The 22,957-nt window shown below is 33.7% G+C and overlaps 2 protein-coding genes across 2 annotated transcripts in view; one reads left to right on the plus strand and one right to left on the minus strand.

The window, feature by feature from the left end:
• Positions 1–1,062: 1,062 nt before the first annotated feature.
• LOC123532568 (uncharacterized) lies at positions 1,063–2,495 on the minus strand. Its single transcript, XM_045314024.2, has 2 exons — positions 2,007–2,495; positions 1,063–1,606 (listed from the first exon to the last, which is right to left on the minus strand). Exons 1-2 carry the CDS (start codon positions 2,419–2,421, stop codon positions 1,134–1,136), a joined length of 888 nt encoding a protein of 295 aa, XP_045169959.2. The 5' UTR covers positions 2,422–2,495; the 3' UTR covers positions 1,063–1,133.
• A 5,794-nt stretch (positions 2,496–8,289) lies between these two features.
• The window catches only part of LOC123532300 (uncharacterized), a 31,441-nt gene continuing 16,773 nt past the window's right edge, over positions 8,290–22,957 (plus strand). The window contains exon 1 of the mRNA XM_045313704.2: positions 8,290–8,358. The gene's annotated coding sequence lies outside the window, so the exon portion shown is untranslated. The remainder of the gene's footprint in view (positions 8,359–22,957) is intronic.

Consider the following 22,957-nt stretch of genomic DNA (forward strand, 5'->3'; position numbering starts at 1 on the left):
AACCTGGCATCATCTTTACTATATACATGTATATTGGTGACCATTTTTATCATGTAAGTACGTATCCGAATAAGCATTCTTACATTATTGATAGAACACTGCTCATTTTTCCAACAATAGAGATAAAAGTCACTGAACTTAGGTTTGTCATCTTGAACAGATGTATCTCTGAACAATACCCGACGTCCCATGTCTTAATGCATATATGCCATAGCAAATAAAGTTATGGGTAATATTCAATTTCTGGCAAACACAGATTTTTGCGCTCTCCACACATGCTTGTAACATATATCTGCGTTTTTGACAGAAGAAGAATGTGATAGTTAGTTACGAATTGAATGAACTGAAATCCTGGCAGCAATTGAACTCCTATTTAAAAGACATCTTTTCATGTGGTTTCCGACAAGTTGTCTGGTACTGGCACCGAACACCTATCCAAGGGCAGCTACGAATTCATTTTTTAAATAATAGTAATAATAATAATAACAACAACAAGCAAATTCAGTGAAATGGGATAAATGTTTCTCCATTGAAAAAAGCTTTCTCTGCCTACAAAAACATTTTTAAAACGGATGCCAGTTTGGTCCCATTGTCTTATTCCTTATTTAGCTGAAACAGTTTACTAAATTTTAGTAAAAATACCCCGTTTCTTACAGAAGTTATAAAGTAAGTCACATTTTATATTATAAGTACATGTGTAACAATAACATATTCCAAGCAAGCAAAATATAACTGAACATTGGTCTCTGTGCTAGATAGATAAGTACCAAGTTTAGTGTAAAGTCTCATTCCTAACTGAAGTTAGTAACTAAAAAAATAGTTCTGTTTTAGTAACACTGTTCTAGACATTGGTCAATGAAGCCCAAAATGCATCTGAATTCTGGTATCCTTGGAAAATAGATATTATATATAGGCGGTAGATGTATCAAATACAAAGACGTAAGATATATCAAATACAATGACGGTAGAGATAGATCAAATATAAACACCATAGAAATATCAAATACAATGCCGGTAGATATACCAAATACAAAAATGGTAGATATATGAAAATACTCTAGATAAATAGATACATTTTATTATTGCAACAGAATATTGTATTAAAACTTTGGTTTTCGTAAATGCAGTAATGTTTATTTCCCAACTATAGCAGAACTCGAATAATCTTGATTTAGAAGAAAACCAGAAAATGTGCTGTAATAAGAACCATGCAGAGACTGATCTGTGTCAACGTTCCTGATGGCGACATCCTCCCCTTGCTTCAGTTGAAGAACTGCTGTCATACTTGAACTTGCGTATGGCGATTCTAAACCACGGACATAAATATTGGCCACAGTTGTGCCGTTTTGAACAAGATTGTAATGTGTGGTATGTGTTGAATAGGCCATTAGCGTGACGGAAAACACGTAAGTTCCGGCAACAGGTGCTCTGAAGTCCCCTGCGTGGTTGTTGTAAGCATTGCCCAAGTTGGTTATGACACGGTCGAATACGACATTTTGACTGGCACCGAGATGATGTAGATGGTTACCCAGAGCAGAGAAGAAAGCAACATTCAATTCATTTTCTCGTCGGTATATGTGCCTCACACTTTGCCTAGAACTACGTTCTGAAACAGAGAACAAGAAAGGGACCGTATAGTGTCTATATCTCCGCGAGGCAACTGGTTAGATTCTGAGGAAGAAGACTTTAATTGCAAAGGACGAGATACGATAAGATATGAGAAAGGCCCCCTAAATAATAATTGTCTATAACCAGTGTCCATAAAAGTGAGGCTATGTTCAATAATCTTAAGGTTAGGATGATAAACTGAGTAGTTTGCGAGTTAGATACTGATGATAACTTTCCGCAGAATATCCGTACCAGCAAAATATCTCTGTGTGGAAGATACATGTATGTACTATTACATTATTTGCAATTAACATTTAATGGATAGGCAATAGGTGCAGCAGACTATTTGAATAAACAAAAAAAAATTTTATGTACAAGTTTCAAACAACATTATGAACCTGTAATCTGTTTTTCCAGTTGTTTGATGTCATCTTTGTTATCATCCTTTTGAATCGCAGGTCCATCTTTCCTTGTAAGCTGTGTGGTATAAGTGAGGAGTTCTTTTATTTCGTTACTGCGTTCCTGGTCACGTGCAACCAATACTTTCACTTGCTTTTGGAGATCGTCTATTTCGTTCTCATGTGCTTGGTCGCGTGCCTGAAGAACATTGATCTGGTTTTTAAGTTGTTGGTTCTCCTCTTGAACGTCTGTCACAGTCTTTCGTAGATCGGCATTATTGTATGCTTGCTGCCGGAGCTTTGATTCTAGGTTGTCCAAGCGTTTGGAAATACTCTGTAGAAGGTCTGCGCTTGTTCCATAATCACTGGCGACGAGAAAACGAAAAGAAAGAATGATACAAAACGTTTTTAGCATATTTCCAGTAGAAATTATGACACAATACAACGTGTCTTCAAAACTACTATTAGATGGTGATTATTAATAGAGAGATAAGAACGCATTCATTAAATAGTCTTATCGTATAAGGCTATGTCTTATCGTATAAGGTCAATTGGAAACACTGCAGGCAAACGACATTATTTATTACATTTACCACATCGTGCAGAACCACTGCGCCCGCCTTTCTCCACACCTCTCTCTCCTCCTGCCCCATGTTTATAGATTAGAATCATAAATCATGTTTAATTATACGAACTTATACATGTCAGCTCATATTTTGACGCAACTTATTCCCTCTGCATTTTTGAGATTTGACTTCAGGAAGATAGATCGACTGTGTGTCTGTAGCGAGAAAACTAAATGCTAGAGATCCTTCAGCAAATCTATGGAAAACAAAAATAAAGGCATTAATAATGAATTTTGGGACAGATGACTTAGCATTTCATTGAAAAGCTATCTAAGATCATATATAACGTAAGATCAAATAGTACGCATGCTTTATTCAGCGTTTCCTCAATGAGTAAAATCGCCATCAGTGGCAGTCATGCGGGTTTCGGGTAACCATATCACGTTGACAAACAAGAGGGCCATGAAGGCCCTGTATCGCTCAACTGAACTATTGACATAAAGATCACCAAGATTAACATTCTGACCAAGTTTCATAAAGATATGGTCATAAATGTGATCTCTAAAGTGTTAACTAGCTTTTCCTTTGATTTGACCCGGTGCCCTAGTTTTTGACCCCACATGACCCAGATTCGAAACTGACCTAAAGATCATCAAAATGAACAGTCTGACCAAGTTTCATGAAGGTACAGTCATAAATGTGGCCTCTAGAGTGTTAACAAGCTTTTCCTTTGATTTGATCTTGTGGCCTAGTTTTTGATCCCACCTGACCCAGATTTGAACTTGACCTATAGATTAACAAGATCAACATTCTGACCAAGTTTCATTAAGATATGGTCATAAATGTGGCCTCTACAGTGTTAACTAGCTTTTCTTTGATTTGACCTGGTGACCTAGTTTTAGATGCTACATGACCCAGATTCAACCTGGACCTTGAGACCATCAAGATTAACATTCAGACCAAAATTCATGAAGATACAGTAATAAATGTGGCCTCTACAGTGTTAAAAATGTTTCCTTGATTTAACCAGGTGACCTAGTTTTTGATCCCAGATAACCCAAAATATAGGTCGTCCAAGATTTTATTGAAAGTAATATTCTGACCAAGTTTCATTAAGATTGGGCCGAAATTATGACCTCTAGAGTGTTAAAAAGCTTTTCCTTTGATCTGACCTGGTGACCTAGTTTTTGACCCCAGATGACCCAATATCAATCTCGTCCAAGATTTTATTGAGGGTAACATTCTGACCAAGTGTCATTAAGATTGAACCAAAATTGGGACCTCTAGCGTGTTAACAAGCTTTTCCTTTGATTTGACCTGGTGACCTAGTTTTTGAGCCTAGATGACCCAATATCGAACTCGTCCAAGATTTTATTGAGGGTAACATTCTGACCAAGTTTTATTAAGATTGGGCCAAAATTGTGACCTCTAGAGTGTTAACAGTCAAATTGTTGACGACGGACGGACGGACGGACGGACGACGGACGGACGACGGACACAGGGCGATCACAAAGGCTCACCTTTGAGCACTTCGTGCTCGGGTGAGCTAAAAATTCACTTCACACCTGATTAATGTTAGGCATTAACTGTTTTGAATTCTAATATAATCTTGAATGATGTACTTAACAGTCTTTATCAAAAAGCATTTGTAAACTTGTTCGGATAGTTATATCTTTTTCATCAAGAGGAAATATAAGTTCACCTCCCCGTTATCCAAGGCAGACTGAAGATAAATTAATTCTGAAGCTTCAAATCCTGTGATCAGTTTGTTGATCAGCCCAAGGAGAGTCAATACATGTTCTCATTTATTCCATATCAATAAATGTGTACACGAAAATATTTTGTTGTGGTAAGGAAAAATGTAAACAAAATCTCAATTAAAAAAAAAATCAGTTTCATTCGCGTATTGCTCAACGTTAAGTTATTTACAGCACGGGACTTTCTTTTCGGTATTCTGCTAATTTTTCAGTTATGTTAATTGGTTAAAGTGTTTAGCCTGGAATGTATTTCTCCTCAACAGTCAAGAAATGAACAGTTGGTATCTTTTAATCAGTTTTGCCCTCATAGTTATATTTAGTTATTATATTTCATCAATTCAAGGGGAAATAGCTGTTGAATACGTATCAGTATACCTTTGAAATATAAACACATATACTACATTTTAATACTTTCATCTTATAGGGAGTTAATTACAAATTTCATAAAAATCTTTTTTAGACTCTTTTAACATGGATGTTTTACATGTATTTATGCCCCCGCCCCCTCGTGGGCGGTATATAGTAATTGCAGCATCCGTCCTAAGTTATTTCGATTCGATTCCGGTTTGTAACTTTGTCATCCGTCAAGGTCACATTCAAAGGTTAAACGGCAATAGATTTTTCCTGTCCAGCTCATAATTCTTTCATACATCAAAGGATTTTAATATTACTAGACACAAATGTTCCCAATAATGAGATGATGTTTCATACCCAACACCAAAACCTCTAACTCAAATGTCAGTAGTTTTTTCCCTGTGCAGTCCATAACTCAGCCATCCATTAAGGGACTTTATTATTTTTGTTTTCATTAAAAAATTTCAGAATGAGACCACTTGTCTTGCAAAAGACCCAGACCTCTATCTGAAAGATCAAGGTCAGACTCTGAGGTCAAAGGTCAATAGGGATTTTCCCTGTCCGGTCCATTACATATAGGTTATAAAAATTGACTAAATATTTACCTAGATATTACATATCAGTTGCCACTTCCATTCAAATGGAGCAGTGAAGTGGGCATGCCTTTTTTTCAATAGTAGTTTCTTTTTTTTATTGAAGCAATAATGAGAGTATAAACGAAACCCACAAAATGACAGAAATGGTTCTTGGTCACCTTTTAGCAATTTATTCTAATACAACTAAAATGAGGAACTGTTTGCTGCTCACATATTTTTATCCAAAAGCATGCGAAAAATATGTTATTATATTGGTCCTTCATGTAAGATTATTGTCACGCTTTTCCGATCATATTACTCTTTTGAACTGTAGGTACTACGTTATATGATGCAGAAATGCATAGATGTTTAAAGTGGAATTATGCGCATTTTTTCAAGAAAAAATCTAGCTGAAATAGATGTGTATGTAATAAGAATCGTGGAAATTATAGCTTTTAACCCAAAATACCAAACTCTTCCTTTTACCAGTACGAAATAATAACTTTCAAAATATGACTTTTCTTATTTTGACTGGGGCAGTATTTTTAAGAAAAGTCAAACTGCACGCAGGAGTTGCTTCCCTCCAACTTCAGAAATCTCTACATATAGGTAAGGGAGATCACTTCGTATAAGATTGGAGAAAAGAACTATTATTGTATTAGTCCGGTTTCTTTATTTCTAAAGCATCAATTTCAAATACTTATACGGCATTATCGTTAATTTAACACATTTAAATACACAGCAACCGAAAATTGCTTTTATATAACATTCACCAAAAACACACTATGTGCAGTAAGTGAGCATAATGCCACTTTGATTAGTTTATACCCACCAAACAGCGTTTCGGTTGCTATATACTATAGGAATAACTTTGTCCGTCCGTTCGCTTCCGTCCGTCCCGAATAGATTCTTTGAATATCTGTGAAATTAATGCAGATATTATTTTTGAAATTCAAAAGATCAAAAAACAAGTTAACATACAAGATCCCATAACTCTGGATTTAGTTTTGACCATGTCTTAGAATGAAACTTCACATAGAATCTACGCTTTGTATGTTTGGGTTTGTAATCATGTTTGTATTTGCTTAGGTTGGCGTGGCCATTATAGACAGGGACCCTAACCCTGTATTAATGAATTTTGTAACATCAAGCCGTAATAATGAAATGAATGAACTGGCACGCAGAAAAGTGTAAATGTAAACACATAGTCACCGCATCCGAATGTTCAAATGAAGTAAGCATAATATATGAGCACTACAACTAATGCATCAAGCACCACCACAATCCGATAATATTATAATACAAAATTAATTCAGAATTAACAGTTCTATCAATTCAGTATTCACTATAATATTCAAGAATTTTAAAGGTGTCAGTTTACAGACAGCGATCTGAATACATTTTAAGGCATTGATATTAATATTTAAAGTAGCAGTCCTAAGGTAGTGAGTTTTATATATTTTAAGGTATTAATTTAATAGGAAAATGAAAATAAAGTAAAATAAGGTGTCATGCATCCTTAGCCAGCACTACAGACACTATCTTTCGGTTCAGCATGTGCTGGAAAAAAACCCCAAAGAATATATGACATTATACATTCCTTGTGAAAATGTAGTGGTGCCTTAAACATGTTTTACTCAGCTGAAACACTCGGCACTCTAATGCCACACATTCAAAATGCAATCAGCACACCAGACATCACTGACTAAGGAGAAGACACAAACAAAGGATAATGGAATATTTTAATAAAATAAAAATTATATCAATATTGTTTAGTTTCTTTTAGTGAAGACTGTGCTATTCTTTAATTTAAGTTCCCAGTTGTATGGGCAATAACAGTTGAAATTACTATCTATATTTTTTAGTTGCTCTCGAAAATAAAACAGCGGGGAGTGTTGGTCTATAAAATTTAGTTTCTTTTAAGTGCAGACTGTGCTATTCTTTGATTCAAGTTCCCAGTTGTATGGGCAATAACAGTTGAAATTACTATCTATATTTTTTAGTTGCTCTTGAAAATAAAACAGCGGGGAGTGTTGGTCTATAAAATTTAGTTTCTTTTAAGTGAAGACTGTGCTATTCTTTAATTCAAGTTCCCAGTTGTATGGGCAATAACAGTTGAAATTACTATCTATATTTTTTAGTTGCTCTTGAAAATAAAACAGGGGGGAGTATTGGTCTATAAAATTTAGTTTCTTTTAAGTGCAGTTCTTTAATTTTAGTTTCTACTTGAATGGGTAGTAACAGTTGAAATTATTATACATATATTTTTGTTAGTTTTTCTTGAAAATAAACAAGTCGGTGGGGTGGGGTGGGGGGGGGGGGGGTGAGTGTTGTTGATTAAACTGTATAAACAAATGATAGTCCATCCATCTGTCGGCTACCAGTTTCTCTATTTCAGGTGCAAGGTTTGCTAATACCACCTTACAAAAATATTTTAGCCTTGTTTCAGACACTAGAAAACTTAATACCATCTGCTGTATTGACACTATCCAAGAAACGAATGTAACCATGTAGCCTGTTGATATTCTTATTTCACAATATTTACATTAACATTCATCCAGTCCAATTAATAGCATATCAATGCATGTTGGCACCAAATTTAGCCTACTATGCTTCGCTTTTGGAATCAGAAAACGTATAGGCCTAGGCTATAGATCTATCTTTACGTTTCATTTTAGCATACAATTCATACATTTACAATAGATTCTATAATGAAACATATAATCATATGCAAAACCATTCTATTAAAGAATTATAGGAAACTGAAACAACTAGATTCTACTAGCTCTATAGACTCTACATATCACAGTATTCTATTAAATTACTATTAGATCTACTATATAGATCTAGATCTGTTAAGATATTTTTTGGATCTTTCGTAAAATGGCATTCTCTGCAGCACATTTTACATGTAATGAGTTTCATAATTGTAGACAGATGTAAGATAGAATGAACTTAAAAGTGGACACAATTATGAATGAATACTATCGAGGGCAGCTGGTATAAACCAAGGACACAGCGATAGTAAAAAAGAAAAACGTGACGTCATATTTATTACATCATAATTCATACACATGTATGTTTCCGCTTGGCCAAGACTGTAAGTTATTTTTGTTTATTAGATCTATTTATAATTTAGATCTAGGTTTGAAATGTTCAGTTTGGATAGCCCAACTGGATGTACTGTCTTATCCTATTAGTGTAGCTTGGGGAGTTTCTCTGATTTTATTATTTATTTATAAATGATATGAACACAATTGATAAAAGAAATATAGATCTAGAGATCTACTCAGTATTATGTCTATAGGCTATATATGATAGGAAAGAAGGGCCAGATTCAATGTACACATAGGTACACAGTGTATAGACTCCGTACGCCCAAACGGAAGTCGCCAAAAACTAGGCGTTCACTTTCGTGTTTTTTTTTTCAATTTTTTGGAAGCTGTCGGTAGTAGATCTATGTATTTTTATGTTTTTCTTTGGCTATTTGAAATAAATAGTCTTGTTGTATATATTTTTCAATGTATGATAAATGTCTCTGCAACACATAATAAATTAAACAGACATTAACGCTTGAAATTAAAACGTATTTTCACCAAAAACACAGCTGGTCAAAGCAAAAGACAAAGCATTCAGTCTAAATATGCCCATTATTTTGGAATTGCGATGGAAATTCGTGTCAGAACCGCTTCTAAATGTTTCATTATCAGTCTATGCACACGAGTTTATACCTACAAATATGCATTTACAATCCTGAATAGTTGAAATATTGTTTAATCCAACATGCATCTGAATTATGTACTGGCCGCCTAGTCGCAAAACTTGATATAAAAGTGTTCCACTATTCACCAAAACACTACTTTACGCCTATTCAATAAAGGAATGACAGTATTTATTCGCGTCTGTTTCACCAACGATGTCCTTGTTTTGGACAATAAATAGAACCTGTATGCGTGTTTCCGCTAACATACGAGAAAAATATATATTATGCTATTTGGAAGCATTTGTCTTGCAGTCTGTATTTCAATTCCGGATTTTTCATCACGCGACTACATCAGCGAGTACCTGCACACTTAACACAAAGAAATTTCATACATGCATTTACGATTCGAAAAACAAATCGGGAAGGGTAAAAAAGTACGCAAAAGAAAGCACCTGCCAATCTGAAACGTTAGAAACTAAAAAGTCACGTGACCAGGGACAATTTCATTACGTAAATTTTTTTGGCGGCAGTCTATTTTTAGATGATGCATATTCATTTCATTAATCTCGATTCTTTACTTTGATATATTCATTTGAGGAGTTACATGATTTAAACTTTATTATTGTGTCTTCTTGTTCTGTTGATTATGCGTAAACACATATTGGGCTAGAGGTATGACGGGAGTAATGCGCCTGTATTCCTCCGTGGTCCACTCGAATGTAGTTCCTGACACTATATAGTTCATTTTTTTTCAGGGGTAAAAAAGGCATTATGGTCGACATATTGTTTTTTTTTTCTGTGTTTTCAATAGCATTTGGATTATATGGTCTGGCAACAAGTGAAAGAATTGAAAAGTAAAATAAAACACAGTAGACTTTGACAATTTAATATGACTCAAAGAAGAAATGGTTTTAATACCGTCAAACCTAGAGGCTATTAGTTTAAAGATATTTTATTTCAAACAAATTGATATGATTACAACAGAGATATTAACATTAACAACGATACAATCAATTTGAAAAGGGATACGACCGAAAGCCTAGCTTATAGAGGTCTTCTCCCAAGAGGCTATTGGCTATATACCAATAAAAGAAATTGTTCTTTGTTTCATATAAAATTCAGCTACTTCAGAACAATTTTGTCACAGTTTCTAGATTTTCACTCCGTCGTAGACCTATTTTCCACAAGATATCCATACATTTGCTTCAAGAAAACGAAAAGAAAAAGGGGTGTTGAATAGTATGCAGTGAAATGCAAGTCAACTGAAGTCAGGTACCCTCATATTGCCGAATTTCAGAAAGCGGTCCGCAGAATAAACACCCTACTTTCGTTTTCAAGTAAACAACTCAAAAACATGCGAATATTAGCATGAAAAGTGTCCTATTTTATGTAAAATTCATTCCACGGGTGAAATAATGTCCATTTGGCCCCCGATTTACGCGCAAATGCGCGAAAAATGGAAAAATTAGGATCTATTTATTAGGGACTTCTTTCGACTACACCACGGAAGCACATTTTTGACCGAATTACTGCATTATGCTGGCTCGTCTCGACGAGTCAGTATTACGATAGGATTTTACTATTAAATCTACCTAAAAGGCAGAACGTCTCCTAAACCTGGCTCTCAGCTTTTTACTTTCATTACAAATGCAAGCCAGCAACCAAGAAAACAAAATAGCGTTTCCTTTACGAGAAGTGTCCAATCGAAAGCAGGCTTACAAAAAGTGACCAATCGAAAGCTGGTTTACGAAAAAGTCATGTAATCCACATAGGCCGCAACTATCTTATATTAATGAACACAAAGAAGCTCAATGACACGCAAAGGACCAATCTATGCAAGTAGAAAATGCATCGATTGCCTGTCCCTTATTGTAGTTGTTGAAATTATGCAGAAAGATTCAGATTGCTCCTTTTCTGGAAAAAATGAATGAATATACGCCTCAGAAATATGTAGACAAGATCTGAAATAGTAATAAGGCAAAATTTAAAGGCGTTATCAACATAGAAAACAGTACCCTTCGTTCCTTTTCGGTTCTTCTTGTTTAATTTTTCGTTTTTTCCCTTCCTTCCTTTTCGGCTCTTCTCGTTAAATTTTTCGGTTTTTGCAACTCTCTACACTGGAGGTTCCCGCAAAAACGCAAGAAAAACAGAAAAAAAAAACGTACTTATATTACGCTATATGATATCCATCGAAGGAAGTTGGTTTTCTTTTTAATGCTAAGCAAAAAGCAAGGGAATTTCTGGTAAAATGCTCACGTTCAGGCATTGAACACATAACCTGTGTACCCCAAAAAAAACGTTCTACCACTGACCTATCCAGGCATCACAGATCCTATAATTTTCACTGGCATATCACTGTGCTTCATAACTGCCCTGTTAGAACAAGAGCTAAGCGAGCCACTTTCTAGCTTTTTTAAAAGCTAAACTTGTAACCTATTTGTAATGAATATGCCTGAGTCCAAGATGGCGGCGCCCTACGGGAATTCGGATTCCTTTGACGTTACCCTTGTATCCATTACATGCTCAGTCAAGTGTGACATGTTCACCATAAGTGTTCCTTCCCTTGAGAAGGAACAATAATAGTTAATATGAACTTAGGTGCTACCTAGAAGGCAGAGCTCCATTGAAAAAGTCACCAGTGCCCCTTGAAAATTAAAGGAGTGCTGCTGAAATTATCTGGAATCCGTTTTAGGAAGTTTATGTTCATTAAGGTCTAGATTCTATTAAAATTTTAAGAATTGATGATAATTCATGGTTTCTGAATGAATGTCTTAGAATGCATTAAGATTAAATCTTGACATGCGAAAACTACAAATATGCTATATACGAACTAAAGAAAGTTACGGTTCTTTTTAGAAGGAAGAATGTGTCCAACTTTAATTACGGCAAAAATACTGCTATGATAGACGTCTGTTATGGGAGAATAAAAATCATTTACATGTACAAAGCTTGTTTAAAATCCAAAAGACTAGCCATCTTTAAAAGTTAGTGATGAGAATTTTACCCAGAGAAAATCACTGTTTGCCGAAATTCTCGAAAACTTCTGTTTTATTTACTGAACTACTAAGTTAACAGTCTATGACATTTTCATGGTTAATCTTTTAGCACTACTGGCATAGAATATATCTGAAGAAGCTTTCGTGTGTACGAGCCCTCCGTAAGGATTTTAATTTACCCAACATACAAATTTTTTCGGCGACGCCGTCTAAATTCGTTTTCGTTACCTATGCCACGTGACTTCAGTTAGCAAATCAAACTTCTTGATAACGCATTATAGATAATTTATGAAAATGGAAGATTTATGCAACACTCTGCCTGATTGGACGAGAGTGTCAATTTCTTTCACTCTGTTGACTGTGCTACGCTGAGTGAAATGTAGACAAAGCGTTTATCCTAAATGACGCTGTTCACAGTTTTAAAGCTAACTTTGGCTCAGTATATTTAGCAAGAATATTGATATATCTCAAAATGATAAGTAAGTTTAATAAACATGATAAAAACCTGTTCAAATACCAACATATATCAAGTTAAAGAAAGAGCTGAATACGGTCTGCGTATCACATGAATAAGGGTGTGATAAGAGTCTTTTATGTAGAGAAGTGCTTTTTAAAAGATTTTTCTTGTTACAATTGTCGTCTGTATATGAAAAGGTTTCTTGCTTTTGTGACTAATTCAGATTGCATATGAAAATGAGTAATTGTTTGCTTTGATATATTTGTTATAAATTATTTAACTGATTAATTATATATGAATATCTTTCTTTAGTATGGTATGCAAATATTGAACTCAGTTGAAATCTATTTTATTATATACTAATAAACTTTGATAATGTGGCAGTTGAGTCCAATAAGTCCAGGGGTGTTCAAAGATAATCCGTCATAGATCTATTGCAAAGCAATTATTGGATTTACCTGTATTGGACAATAAACAGTGTCGATTGCATTCAGGTCAACTGCCACATTATTAAAGTTTATTAGTATATGCTATATAATGACTGAATCTCATTTCACTGAAATGAAGGTACGCTGCATACAGTTTATCTGTGTGATATGACTACGGTCAAACTTTGCTTGTGAAACAGAAATATTGAAATAATTACAATTGTATGTTTTGCTTGACCTTCACTTTTTTATAGGTGTGACGTCATTGTCCAAAGATTCATGAATAGCGAATATGCATTTGTTAAAGCGGGATCAGTTGGCCTATTTTAGAAATAAATAAAAATGATAAATAAAAAAATCCTTTAATTGATTTTTTCTCATGTATTCTAATCAAACTTGATTTGTAGCATCTTTATTAGGCCCGCAGCCAACTTTGTTCAGCTGGGACATTTAACCCCTTTTAAGGGCTGCTAGAGCTAAAACTAGAAATGCCTTTATACAGCGTCTCATGAACAGCTTGGTGGATCTTTGTCATACTTGGTCTGGAGCATCATTATAAGGTCCATTTCCAAATTTATTTATATAGGAACTTGGGCCCTATTAGGGACCACTATAGCTAAAAGTAGATATGCCTTTCTTCGCATTAACCACTAAAATGTAATGGATTTTTTATCAAACTCGATGTGTAACAATATCGTAAAGTCTCCTGCTATTTTGTTACAAATGGGGATAGGGACCAATTTAGCTAAAAATATAAACACGTTTAATGACCTCTTCTCATGAACCGCTTCATGAATCTTCATCAAACTACTGCTGTAATTATTCGTCTAAGGATAAACGAAACAAAATTGCAACCCTACGAAACCTTTGCGAAAAATTAAAAGAGAACCATTTAAATTGTTAAAGTGCGGTGTTTAGTTTTGCAAAATGTTAGATGAAAGATGAATGTTAGATGAAAAATTCATAAACTTCTTTCCTTATTACAATTCGCCGACTATCATTTTTAAAGATATTTCTTGTTTCACCTATATAAGAATACAGTTCGGCAACAAATAGAGGTTTTGAATGAGGTCGTAGAAATTTAGCGATGTGCCGTAACCATGGAAACGGCTACAGAAGCTGGTAATCGTGGAAACGCGAAAACTTTCTTTTGTCATATTTGAAAAAGTAATGGTATTAGAAACTTGTTTTTTTTTCATATTTTTATTAAGTTATGAATACCTATTGTTTGCAGTGATTTTATTCTAAATATCTTACTAAATTTCTTTATTGTCGTCAGCACGTGCAATTTTAGGTACTAGCACGTGCATTCAGTTGTGAACCAACAATGTGCCTCTTTTAATCAGAAAATGTTTCCTGGACTTAATTACAACTATTGCTGATTTTTGGCTTGAAATTTTTTATAATACGCATGCAATTAAAATTCTAAACGTTTTGATACGTCCGTTTGACACCATTTCATATATTATGCGAATAAAATCTTTGGTATATATATTAATGCAGCGGACTGCATGCCATATAAGCTATTCATTCGCTTTCTTTTTCAATATACATGGACAATGAAGTTAGGGAATAACTCGTTGAATCTCGGCTTGGAATATTTAACATATATGATATTAAAAAAAGTTTATCAAAATAATTGTTGGAAAACATGTGAATAAATTATGTTGTTTTTTTTTTGTGACATCGTTACCTGTCAGTATTGTATAGATACGCTTAACATATAAACTCATGCATAAAATTGTTCTCATTTTCGTTGATATCTTTACTATTACTGTTACGAATTCAAGTATTTTAGATTTCATACTTCTATCACTTTAATAATTAATCATATTACCGGACTTCTCTCCATAGTTTAGCAGTACAGTAATGGAAACTATGCCTAAAGACTTCCAGTGTGTGTAGAACGGTTCTACCAAAGTGATGATAATGAACATGTTTATATGGAAACCTGGGGAAACCTGGTGCACCATGTGTCAATTGCTAAATATCAGATAACAATACTAAATGCCAAACACCTTATGCAAAATGTTTTGAAAACGAAATGACATTTGTTAAGTACTATGGAAGGCTAAGGAAAGCCAGTGTGCCATGCTAATTGCCAAATGCTAAATGAAAGTTATTGCAAAGTGCTATTTGCTGTATGCTTAATGTCAAATATTGCCTGTGAAATGGTAATTGTCAAACAATAAATGATAATTGTTAATTGCAAATACGAAACAATAAATGCCAAATGCGTATTGCTAAGTACTTATTCAGGTAAAGAGCTGAATATCAGTGTATAAATGCATCCTGTAAATAGTCATTGACCTTTGTAACATAACTTTGTCACTATTAAAAATATTTCTTAACATTTTAGAGTGAAAAGTTTCGATCATATCATTTTTAACCCTCAGAACATGTTATTGCTTCAAATCAGGCTGATAGAACTTCATATGTTTTCACATGATTAAAAGTAACAGTCATTAGTGTAAGGGATACAGATCATTTACTCACAAAGTTAAAGCATTTGACGAGTAGCATTTGTCATTTGGCAATCATTATAGGCATTTAGCACAAAGGATATGGCATTTGGCATTTGATATGTATTGAAGGCCGGTGCACCATGAATATAGCCGAATGTTAAATGACAATTATTTAATGCAAAATGCCAATAACTTAATGATATACACCAAATACTTAATGCTAAATGCCAATCACTTAATGCAAAATGCCAAATACTTTATATAAAATGCAACAAACCAAATGCGATATGCCTATTGAAGATCAATGCGCAATGGTAACTGCAAAAATGTTAATGCAAAATAAAAATGCTATTTACGACTGATGAATATCAAATATTGGCTTTCGAACGGTAATTGTCAATGATAAATGCTTTTATTTTTGTTAAAACAATAAATGTCAAAATGCTCATTGCTAAGTTTCCATTGAAATAAAGAGCTGAATATATCAGTTACAAAATCATTGCCTTCGTTACATAACTTTGTATCTGTAACATATCTTAGTCTATTATATAAGAAACATTTTACAGCAACATGTTTCGGTTCCACGTCCCTGTAACATCTTCAACGTTATTGCTTTAAATTAGACAGGCAGGACATCTAGTTTTTTCCAAATGAGTGAAAGTTACATTCATTAATTGAAGATATAAAGATCACAAAGACTGATAATTTGAGAATTACCATTTATAATTTGACAAAAAGAATTTGTTTTTGTCTTCTTCTTCTCGTTCGCAACTACATTGTCAGACCAGTAGCCTTGATGAAACTTGTGGTTTGCCGCAGATCCTCAATGCCTCCATACAGTTTCTGGTGCATTGTTGTATCTATCGGCCAAGTCGCAGCTCGCCCATGGTCATGCCTTTTTACATCTCCGAAGTATATGTTCCGCAGTCTGATCTTCCTTACCATATAAACAAGTTGGCGATGGTGCCAGTCTGTATTTCTTGTACATGTGAGCATTGAGCTTGTTGTGCCCCGAGCGAAGCCTGACCAACATCACTTGTTCAAACCGATCAAGGAGATGAAAAGCATCTTCCTCTATCCTTGGTCTCGTTAGTGCCTTGATGATGGTGACTTTTTTCTTGTAACTCACAGGTTTTGTTGGTTGTTCTGACTGAGCTGTCTAGCTTAGCCAGTTTGTCTGCCTCTTCATTGCCTGCAAGTCCACTATGGATGTAATCCACTGAAGTGCTACTTTGCAGGTTATACTCAGGCTCTGTATTCTCCTGGCTAGTGCGGAGCTTTATTGTTGATCAGAACTTCCATAAAAGACAGTGCATATGTGAGAAAGACGACTGAGGAGCTTTCTTCTGCCGAGTCTTCAACCATTGAGAAGGCCTTCATGAGTGCTTCAGTCTCTGCCTTGTAATTGCTGCAATGTTTTCCTGTGCCTGCATGTAGAGTTTTTATGACATTTAGCATTTTGTATACGGCATATAGTATTTTGTACGTAGAATTTAGCATAAAGTATGTGACATTAACATTAAGCTTTTGACATTTAGCATCAACAACTTCTTATTTAGCATTTGGCAGTTAGTATAGCGCATCGGTCCCCACTAATTGCGCAGGGACAATATGAGTCAGATAAGGATGTGACAGTTATATAGCTTTTGCTTAGCTGTATTGCTTATTGTATTGAGAAAAGATCTAGATCACTTTCACTGTGAATTTCCATGTCTACATGTATACGGATTATCGCTAAATGACAAATTTCATGGAAGTATTTTCAGATGGTGATGTTTTTCAGACATATAATGTTTCTTTAATATATATAACCTAGCATCTCAATATATATATTTTTTCATTTTTGGTGAGAAGATATGTTATATTTAATGGCTATATATGTGTTTTTATATCATTGAAATGCTTTAAAGCACTGAAAATGTCTGAAAAAGTTTCAAGATTTAATTGTTTATATGAAACAAATGAAGAATGTGACCTTGTACCATTTCGGTATTTTCACTCAAAGCAAATTGATTCTAATATAGTGTGCACATTGATAAGTACCGGAACAGTCGTAACAAGAAATATCTTTAAAAATGATGGTCGGCGAATTGTAATAAGGAAAGAAGTTTATGAATTTTTCATCTGACATTCATCTTTCATCTAACATTTTGCAAAACTAAACACCGCACTTTAACAATTTAAATGGTTCTCTTTTAATGTTTCGCAAAGGTTTCGTAGGGTTGCAATTTTGTTTGGTTTATCATTAGACGAATAATTACAGCAGTAGTTTGATGAAGATTCATGAAGCGGTTCATGAGAATAGGTCATTAAACGTGTTTATATTTTTAGCTAAATTGGTCCCTACCCCCATTTGTAACAAAATAGCAGGAGACCTTACGATATTGTTACACATTGAGTTTGATAAAAATCCATTACATTTTAGTGGTTAATGCGAAGAAAGGCATATCTACTTTTAGCTATAGTGGTCCCTAATAGGTCCCAAGTTCCTATATAAATTAATTTGGAAGAGGACCTTATAATGATGCTCCAGACCAAGTATGACAAAGATCCACCAAGCTGTTCATGAGACGCTGTATAAAGGCATATCTAGTTTTAGCTCTAGCAGCCCCTAAAAGGGGTTAAATGTCCCAGCTGAACAAAGTTGGTTGCGGGCCTAATAAAGATGCTACAAATCAAGTTTGATTAGAATACATGAGAAAAAATTAATTAAAGGATTTTTTTATTTATTATTTTTTATTTATTTCTAAAATAGGCCAACTGATCCCGCTTTAACAAATGCATATTCGCTATTCATGAATCTTTGGACAATGACGTCACACCTATAAAAAAGTGAAGGTCAAGCAAAACATACAATTGTAATTATTTCCATATTTCTGTTTCATAAGCAAAGTTTGACCGTAGTCATATCACATAGATAAACTGTATGCAGCGTACCTTCATTTCAGTATAATGAGATTCAGTCATTATAAAGCATATATATAATAAAACAGATTTCAACTGAGTTCAATATTTGCATACCATACTAAAGAAAGATATTCATCTATAATAAATCAGTTAAATAATTTATAACAAATATATCAAAACAAACAAGTACTCATTTTAATATGCAAATTGAATAAGTCACAAAAGCAAGAAACTTTTTCATATACAGACGACAATTGTAACAAGGAAAATCTTTTAAAAAGCACTTCTCTACATAAAAGGCTCTTATCACACCCTTATTCATGTGATACGCAGACCGTATTCAGCTCTTTCTTTAATTTGATATATGTTGGTATTTGAACAGGTTTATATCATATTTATTAAACTTACTTATCATTTTGAGATATATCAATATTCTTGCTAAATATACTGAGCCAAAGTTATCTTTAAAACTGTGAACAGCGTCGTTTAGGATAAACGCTTTGTCTACATTTCACTCAGCGTAGCACAATCAACAGAGTGAAAGAAATTGACACTCTCGTCCAATCAGGCAGAGTGTTGCATAAATCTTCCATTTTGATAAGTTATCTATAATGCGTTATCAAGTAGTTTGATTTGCTAACTGAAGTCACGTGGCATAGGTAACGAAAACGAATTTAGACGGCGTCGCCGAAAAAGTTGCAATTAAGAAATAATGAGTTCCCAAACGTGGTTTATCGTAGAATAACCCGAGTTCTGAGTTCTTATGCGTAAGAATATATCAAGAAGGCCGTAGGCCTGAGTGGTATATTGTTTTGCATAAGAACGAAAAACTCGGGTTATTCTACGATAAATCACACTTGGGAACTTATTATTTCGATTCTAACACGACATTCTAGTATCAACAATGTTAGAAAATATGGTAACCACTTTTTACGACCGTGCTACGCACCTGAATCGGATGACGTCATTGCACGCGAGTGGTTTATTGCAGATAACCCGAGATAGATTTTGCTCTACATGTATGTAGGTTATTTGCTGGTCGTGTTAGAATGAAGAATAAATCCTAGCACTGAGACGTCTAGGATTTATTCAAATTGCTCAATTTGAGTAAGTGGTATTGCGTGGGGTGGCGGGATCCGGGGTTTGGCCATCCGCAGTTACTAATTAACACTTGAAATTCGTCCTTACACATAGTCCTACTTACGTTCTGTTTGCTTTTTAAAACGAGATGATGGTATATCGTATGTTTTTTTAATGTTTAGAATGTAAGTCATCATCGTAAAACGATCATTTGGATTTCAGTTTGTTTTTCAATTTGTCAATAAACTGTAAAGTGTTTTGTATATAACATATCTAGAAATATGCGACTTATTGAAGCAATGGAGTCGGAATGAAAATGTATAAAGATAACATTTACTGATCATCCTTTTGCAAACTGTCACTTTAACATATGTATTTACTTCGTAACCGCATGCAGAGGATGTATATTGCTACTACAAATGTGCATGAAAGAAATACAGACATACTCTTTCAAAAACATCGTATTTTCCTTTTATTTTTCCATCCGGTCTCTATACAAAATATATAGGACTTGATAACATACCAGTGCTGATGATATCTCCGGAAAGTGTATTGCATAATACGAGATTTCAAGAGAGTAACAATAAGTGACCCACCCCGAAAATAAGAAATACGCAAAACATTATTATTATTTCGCAAATTTCATCGTACATTCTTTCTACATGTACATTAGCATCACTTTGGTAGAACCGCTCTACACACACTGGAAGCCATTACTCTAGAAGACCTCGTTTACTCCCATAATGGTTCAGCTGAATTATAAAGAAAAGTCCGGTAATATGGTTAATAATTAAAACAATTGAAGTATCAAATCTAAAATATTTGATTTCGTAACAGTAATAGTAAACATATCAACGAAAAAGGGAACAATTTTATGCATGCATTATAATATGTTAAGCGTATCTATATAATACTGACAGCTAACAAAAGGCAATGTCACAAAAACAATTTATCCACACGTTTCCAACAATTGTTGTTTTTCATATAATATCTATTAAATATTCCCAGCCGATATTTAACGCATTATTAATTAACTTCATTGTCCATATGTATTGAATAAGGAAGCGAATTAATAGCTTATATGGCATGCAATCCGCTGCATTAATATATAAAATGATGTTAGACTCAAGTCAAGTCAAAATATTTATTGGCATAAACATATATACATGTTTTTCGCCAAAAACTATCATTTGGCGGTTTGCTTAACAAAAGTAGATTGAAAAGCATGACAATTTTTACAAACGTGGCAATACTAGTCATAGCATGAAAATAAGAAATATACAAATGTATGTACCGTATTAAACACATTAACTTAAATTCATTAAAAACAATTAAACTGCATCATATAATACAGTAAAATAACTTTACAGTATATAATATATATATAAATTAAGTACATCAAACATTATCATTTCTAGCCCTCATTGCAAGGTAAACAAACTTCGCGAGCTTCACTAGAACAGACTTTTTTGATGTAGACATCAGTTTTCTAAATTTCATCATATTTGGCCATGTATAATAATATCTGTTCAAAAGACGTGATCTCAGATCTCTGTATAAAGGACAAACTAACAGAAAATGAAACTCTGATTCAACTTGATTCAAATTACATCGACTACATACTCTTTCAGATCTAACAACATTTCTATAACGACCTTCTTCTATCTCTAAATTATGAGACGAACATCTTAATCTTGCTAAAGCGTTTCTATGAGCATCATTATTTATTATGCTTAAATATTTTTCTTGAACAAAATTTAACTTAAATTGTTTATAATAATCCAGGTTAGTAGATGAATCAAGTTCAGCCAACCATTGCTGTAAATACTGGTCATAGATCCTCTGAACTACTGTATTAATATTTGATTCAGATATTCTATCATAATTCCACAAAAAGGAAAATCCAAGTTCATTTAATAAGTTTCTCACATTAACTGACCAGCTATTTAACAATGTATTATTATGTCCTTGTGCCATCATTAATTTGTGCATTAATGTATTAGGCATATTCATAATTTTGTACCAGTACTTTATAATTCTAATTTTACGTATTACATACATAGGAAATACACCAAATTCTCCATACACTGCACTGCTACATGTTTGCTGCTTAACACCAAGAATTTGTTTAAGAAACTTTAGGTATATACGTTCTATGTCTGGAGACTTATGGAAACCCCATATCTCAGATCCGTAACACAATATCGGTAACATAATAGAATTGAAAAGTTTTATCTTATCAGAAACATTTAAACTAACGTTATCAAAAAGTGAGTTTAGAGAAAAAAGAGCTTTTAATGCCTGCGTAGATAATGCCTTTTGAGCCTGATAGAAACTACCATTACATGACAAAGTAACACCAAGATATGTAAAAGTTTTAACTTGTTTCAAAAATTTATTATTATATTTCAACGATACATTAGTTGGCCTATTACCCTGTCTAAAAACCATAACAACTGTTTTATCTGCATTTACTTCTATACCCCATTTACTGCAGTAATTATATAATCTATCTAACAATATTTGTAAGCCTTCCTCAGAATACGAAAATAAAGCAGTATCATCAGCAAATAATAACAAATATATTTGTATTTCGTCTATACTAAATGCATCAATGTTGTCATCAGCTAAGTATTCTTGCATATCATTGACAAACATTATGAATAGAAAGGGAGATAATGGCTCTCCCTGCTTTAAGCCCATATAGCTATCAAAAAATTCCGTTAAGGAACCATTGACCTTTACACATAATTTTACACTTTCATACATACTTCTAAGAATTTTAAGAATTTTACAAGACACACCCATATCTACTAACTTAAACCAAATACCATTTCTATATGTTAAATCAAAGGCCTTACGGAAATCTACGAATGCGGTGTACAACTTCTTTTTTTCTCTCTTAACAACCCTATCAATAATAGAGTTAAGTACAAAAATACAGTCAACGGTGCTTTTACCTTTTCTAAACCCAAATTGGTTATCTGTTAGTGTATCATTCATATCAGACCACTGACGTAATCTATTATCAAGGATTATCGAAAATATTTTTGAGAAAATACTTGTCAGAGATATTCCTCTATAATTATTTGCATCTCTAGGATCTCCCTTCTTAGGAACTGGGACTATAATTGCTTTAGTCCATGAAATCGGATAAATACCACTAGTAAAAATATGATTAAAAAGTCTACACAAAGTTGGTGATAATAAATTATTGCTTTCAATAAATATCTCAGGTAAAAGTAGATCATAGCCTCCACTTTTGTTTCTATTTAGAGAAGAAATAGCTTTAGACACCTCAGCTGTTGTAATTTCTGAGTCAAGCATTTCAACTTGATTATAAACTAAGTCATCTCTGTTTATAAATTGCTCAACATCATCGTCAACAAATACATCTTCATCATTAAATAAGTTCTTAAAATGGCTGAAAAGTGCATCTTTAGGGATTTTACATTTAGAGTCCTTATTCTTAAATTTTCTTATTTCATTCCAAAATAATTTTGGAGAATGTTTTGATAAATTATGCATTTTGTTTTTCTGGGCTAGATGAAATTTTGTCTTAGCCCGCCTTTTGGCTAGTCTATATAAACGTCTATTTGTAACTAAATTTTCTCTATTTAACATAGATCTACTATTTGCATATAATCTATTTGCATTTACAAA

The sequence above is a fragment of the Mercenaria mercenaria genome, chromosome 11 (genome assembly GCF_021730395.1).
Source record: "Mercenaria mercenaria strain notata chromosome 11, MADL_Memer_1, whole genome shotgun sequence".
In the NCBI taxonomy this organism is placed as follows: Eukaryota; Metazoa; Mollusca; class Bivalvia; order Venerida; family Veneridae; genus Mercenaria; species Mercenaria mercenaria.

What these genes read in the sequence shown, in the direction of transcription:
- LOC123532568 (XM_045314024.2), bottom strand. Translation starts at nt 2,421, where the DNA reads ATGCTAAAAACGTTTTGTATCATTCTTTCTTTTCGTTTTCTCGTCGCC. An exon ending in ACTGGAAAAACAGATTACAG is followed by an intron (nt 1,607 to 2,006) that starts GTTCATAATGTT and finishes TCTCTGTTTCAG; the next exon opens with AACGTAGTTCTAGGCAAAGT.